The sequence below is a fragment of the Triticum dicoccoides genome, chromosome 2B, assembly GCF_002162155.2.
Source record: "Triticum dicoccoides isolate Atlit2015 ecotype Zavitan chromosome 2B, WEW_v2.0, whole genome shotgun sequence".
NCBI lineage: Eukaryota > Viridiplantae > Streptophyta > Magnoliopsida > Poales > Poaceae > Triticum > Triticum dicoccoides.
In genome coordinates this window covers 816174130-816179189 of record NC_041383.1, presented here as the reverse complement: position 1 = coordinate 816179189, position 5060 = coordinate 816174130, and the positions used below count along the sequence as shown (strand labels likewise).

General features: G+C 54.3%; 1 protein-coding gene across 1 annotated transcript; it reads left to right on the top strand.

The window, feature by feature from the left end:
* The first annotated feature begins 1812 nt into the window (after window positions 1–1812).
* LOC119366570 lies at window positions 1813–4620 on the top strand. Its single transcript, XM_037632327.1, has 2 exons — window positions 1813–2871; window positions 3673–4620. Exons 1-2 carry the CDS (start codon window positions 2043–2045, stop codon window positions 4356–4358), a joined length of 1515 nt encoding a protein of 504 aa, XP_037488224.1. The 5' UTR covers window positions 1813–2042; the 3' UTR covers window positions 4359–4620.
* Window positions 4621–5060: the final 440 nt, after the last annotated feature.

Here is a 5060-nt window from a genome sequence, read left to right as displayed (position 1 = left end):
GGCGACGTCGCCGGCGCTGCGCGCCGGGCGCCGGGCGCTGACGAAGTGAATCCGCCGCTGCCGGATCCGCCTTGGCAGAATACCGTACGGCTCGATGCGATGCGGAGGGCTACCTCATCCACATCGTCGGGGTTCGCTTCGCGCAGCAGGCTAGACCAGTCGTCGTCGGAGCCGGAGTCTCCCACCGGAGGCAGCACTGCTTCGGCCGTTGGCCATCGGATGCTTTTGGAGGGGACTGGAAATGGAGTGGATGGAGAGGGGAGTGAAGTGGAGTTCGGATTGACTGTGGTCTAGGGTTTTCCGGGCGGTGATATTTGTGGGGCAGGTGTGGGCCAGGCTGGACCAAGTCGACATGGCGGGCGCACCCGGACGCGCCTGGACCGGTCCATATTTGGGCTGAATATGAGAGGTGCCGGTCAGCCCGGGCGTTCGAGGGCGGTTTTTGAGGCCTGGTTGGATCCAAATTTCATGACCGGTCAGTGACCGGACGGCCTGCCCGGGCATTTAAGATGAGTTTAAGCAGTCCGGTTGTAGATGCCGTAAGTGGGACACATGGCATGCAATGAGGATTTAGCATAGGGCCTATTGCTGGCAGGGGTTAATTCCATTCCAAGGAAAAACACCCCCCATTCCTCGCCTGTCCTCTTATTATCTCAAAACACCACCTGCACTGCATCAAGCAAGACTCACAAGACCAACACAATGCAATGGCGCCCACACCACACACACACTGACCCACCTCGTACCGTACATGCAAGCCCATAACCCGCAGGCCACACTCACACGCAGCCATAGAAATGCTCTCTCTGTTATCCATTTATTCTTTGCAGATTCATGGACATGCACGCATGATGCAGGCCGGCTAGCTCTGCAACAAACTGCCATGGTCACTCGTCCTGCCCTGCTCCTCGCTAGTGCACCACCACCAACACTGCCACTAGATGCACAATCTATCAACCAGTCCACCAATAGCCCTGTTTGAATACTCTAACACAATTAGAGTTAGAGTTATTTTCTAACCTACTCTAACCCAAATAAGCACCTCCCCACCGGGATAGTTGGGTTAGATGGAACTAACCCATTCTAACCCTCTCTGTTTGAATATTTTTGAGTTATTTGAGCCCAACTAACCCAAACTAGCTCTAACCCCATGATCTAAACAGGGCCAATATGCTACTAGTACATTCAGACAGTACACAGTCGCATGTAGTATGTCAGTATGTCGACCTACGTGTTGCCTAACAAGAAAATACTACATACGGACGGTAGTACCAAGACTGCTAGTAGTTGGAATCTGGAGTCGTCACCACCCATGGAGGAGTTGTACTAGCACTTAGCACCGCGTACATAATCATGAAGAATATGTTCTCTGCTTGGATGATAGTATCTTGTGCAGATTGGCACATGTGCATCCGGTTCAGAGCCATGGACAGTAATCTAAGCCATAAACACCAGGCAGGCAGCAGGTTGCTCGTGGGATGTTCCATTCTTTAAGTGCAAGGCTCGAGGAAGGAGATGAATTCCAGGTCCCAAACGTACGGATCCAGTAAACAAATTCCCAAGCCCCAAGCCCGCTTTAACTCGATTCCTAAACATGTTTATGACGCAATGCCATGCTACAGACATGATTATGTAAACCAGATCAGTCTTCTTATTAGGATTAAGCTAAGCATGAGTATGCACATGTAAGAAAAAGTAATTAATAAGTTGATTAAGTTAGGTTAATTGGCTCACCGTCCGGCCCCTAGCTGGCCGGCTCCTTTCTTCATCCTCCCTCCCTCCCCCACAAAGCATAAAGCAGCAGAGCAGCCGGCCACTTTGGCCAGCCATCAGAGCCACTCCACTCAGCTAGCTAGCTACCACCAGCAGCCATCATCCATCCCATCCCACTGCGTTTCATTCCAACACCATCATATCACTCATCTCACTCTGCTCACACTCTCACCTGAATCTGATCTGCCTACACAACGAATCCAAGCTAGCCAACAAGTTTACCAGCTTCTGTCTCATAGAGCTCACTTGGTTCAGAGGGCGGCAAGGCAATGGTGGAACCGAGCAGATCAGCCGGTGCCAAGAGCTCCATCACCACCACCACTACCGTGAGGAAGAAGAAGCTGGCGGCAACATCACCAGCCACCCCCAAGCCGGACAAGGAGAAGCCGGCGGATCAGGGCGGCAAGAAACAGCAGAGCAGCCACGGCGGCGCAGGTGCCGCTGCTGCGGCTGTGGAGAGCCCTTCCTACAGGCTGGCTCTCCGGAGCCTCTTCTCCTGCCGGAACAGCCACGCGGCGCAGCACCAGCACAACCAGCGCGCGGCCCCGCCGCAGCCGGCGCCGGCGCCGGCGGACGACGCCTCCAGCAGGAGGTGCAAGAAGAAGTCCAAGAAGCAGACGCAGCTCGGCTGCTCCGCCTCCATCTGCAAGCTCCGGGACGCCAGCCCGCGCCGGGTCACGCTGCACCGCCCGCCAGCCGAGGAGGACCCGCCCTCCGGCGCCGCAGCAGGAGCCGGCGAGCCGTGCAAGCGCCGGGCGTCGGTGAGCGGGGGCGGCGAGCGGCGGGTGAAGAAGCCCCTCCAACAACAGCAGCCGCAGCAGGGGCAGGGGAGCGAGGCGGCGGGCGCCGTGGTGGTGGGCTCCTCGTCGAGGCACTGGGGGTCGTCCACGGCGTCGTCGTCCTCGTCGACGGCGGGCGGCGGCGGCGGGTCGTCGTTCCGGCTGCGGCGGCTGTCCGGGTGCTACGAGTGCCACATGGTGGTGGACCCCGCCGGCGGGGGCTCCTCCATGCGCGCCGCCATCTTCCCCTGCCCCGACTGCGGCGACGTCTTCGTCCGGGCCGAGAGCCTCCACCTCCACCAGTCCACATGCCACGCAGGTACACATCACTCGCTCTCACTCATGGCATGCGGCCGCCATTACAGTACTCTTGACTCTTCCTTCTGCTCCCTTACCCAGATTCTTCAGCTATGCTACTGTCAGAAGGAACACTGTTTCATTTTAGAAACAAAATTAGTGCATTTCTAGTGGCACAAAGATTAGTTACATCCAATCAAATGTTAATGGTGCTACTGTGCTTAGCAGAAACTTTATTTTTCTAGATGTGCCTAGCCGAAACTTTAGGAGTGATGAGACTGGTGGTGAAAGTGAGCCTGGCAATGGCATGCATGATGCATGATGAATGATGTGTGCTTTAATTATTCCAGCTGCTTTTCATGATGCTGGTCTGGTCTCTAATCACTGTGCAAAGTGTCCCTGCAACAGTCATCTAGCTAGGATTATCTTATGCATTAACCCACTGTACAGTGTTAGACGCACTACTCGCATGAGAAGACTGATTTGTGGTTCCTGTCCCCATGACATGACCAGGGCACAACATTTTCTTTCTCTTCTTCCAAGTACAATTTGACCAGCCACGGGACCAGATCAGTTAGAAGATTTTTTAGGCTTATCTTATGAATTAATCCACTGTAGACACACATTAGAAGATAGTTCCTGTCATCATCACATCACATGAATGACATGATCGACCAGTGCTCAACAGTTTATTTTCACAGTACAATTTGAGCAGATTATGTAATGTAATTATGTTTTTCACACCTCATTGTAATTATATTTTACATAACTGATTGGTTACTGGAGCTGATATGCAAAAAAAAAAAAAAATGGTTTTTGACAGTGTCGGAGCTGGGGCCGGAGGACACGAGCCGGAACATCATCGAGATCATCTTCCAGTCGAGCTGGCTCAAGAAGCAGACCCCGGTGTGCGCCGTGGACCGCATCCTCAAGGTGCACAACGCGCCGGCCACCCTCGCCCGCTTCGAGGCCTACCGCGACGCCGTCAAGGCCAGGGCGCGCGGTGGACGCCCCGGCGCGGGGCGGTGCACCGCCGACGGCAACGAGCTGCTCCGCTTCCACTGCGCCGCGCTCGCCTGCTCCCTCGGCGCCGGCGGGGCCACCCACCTCTGCGACGGCGCCGGCAACTCCTCCTGCGCGGCGTGTGGGATTGTTCGGGATGGGTTCAAGTTCAGGGCGCCCGGGGTCCGCACCATGGCCACCAGCGGCCGCGCGCACGACGATGCCGTGGCCGTGGGTGGGGAGGAGGGGGAGGGCGGCGGAGGAGAGCGGCGCAGGGCCATGCTCGTGTGCCGGGTCATCGCCGGCCGGGTGAAGCGCCGCTGCGAGGGCACGGCGGACAAGGAGGAGGTGGAAGCAGCGTCGCCGTCGGCGGAGGAGGAAGCGGAAGCAGAGGAGGAGTACGACTCGGTTGCCGGGACGGCGGGGGTGTACTCGAGCCTGGACGAGCTGGAGGTGTTCAACCCCACCGCCATTCTCCCCTGCTTCGTCGTCGTCTACAAGGCTTGACTCATAACTGACGATTATTTCCTAGCTACTCCTGTCCTCAGGGAATTTACTAATCAATTCCTTTCACGTCGACCTAATTACTTTGTTGCCTTTTCAGTTTAGTGGTAGTCATCATGTTACATAGTACCTTAATTAGTTTGTATGATCAGCAGCACTAGTGTCAGTTCATCTTTGTATGATCAATGGCAATGATGAATTGATCAGATGCTACTTCAGCCAGAACTATATTTTTCCAACATTTGCAAGAATAGACTTCAGTTTAGCCAACAATCTCCACTTTAACTTGAAAATACGTATACAACAAAAGTCGCTAGAATTGCTTGAAACTTCTCGGATCTCTTGCTGAAGTAATTAACAGGAGAGACGGAGACTGGGACATGAAGAACAATTTGTGAGTGCAGCTTAAACAGCTTCCCAAGCGCCTGGAACTCGCCACATTATTAGCTCGTGTGCTGTCCCCGCAGGCATGACAGGCTACCCAAGATTTCTGACATGATAAACAGCAATGAATGGTATCATTTCTCTTCAGAAACAAGGCCATTTATCCAGAATTTGATGCCATTTATACTGGTCGCTGTAAAACTGCAGGCCTAGATGGGACAACTGTGGCTTAGCATTAAGGGGTTCCATGCAGTCAAGTGACAATGTTTCTGACAGCATGCACCATGTTCTTCAGCTTAATTCATGGCAAGGGTTCGCAGC

Coding starts and splice junctions, on each gene's coding strand:
- LOC119366570 (XM_037632327.1), top strand. CDS start 2,043: ATGGTGGAACCGAGCAGATCAGCCGGTGCCAAGAGCTCCATCACCACC. Junction 2,872..3,672: donor CCAGTCCACATGCCACGCAG/GTACACATCACT, acceptor GGTTTTTGACAG/TGTCGGAGCTGGGGCCGGAG.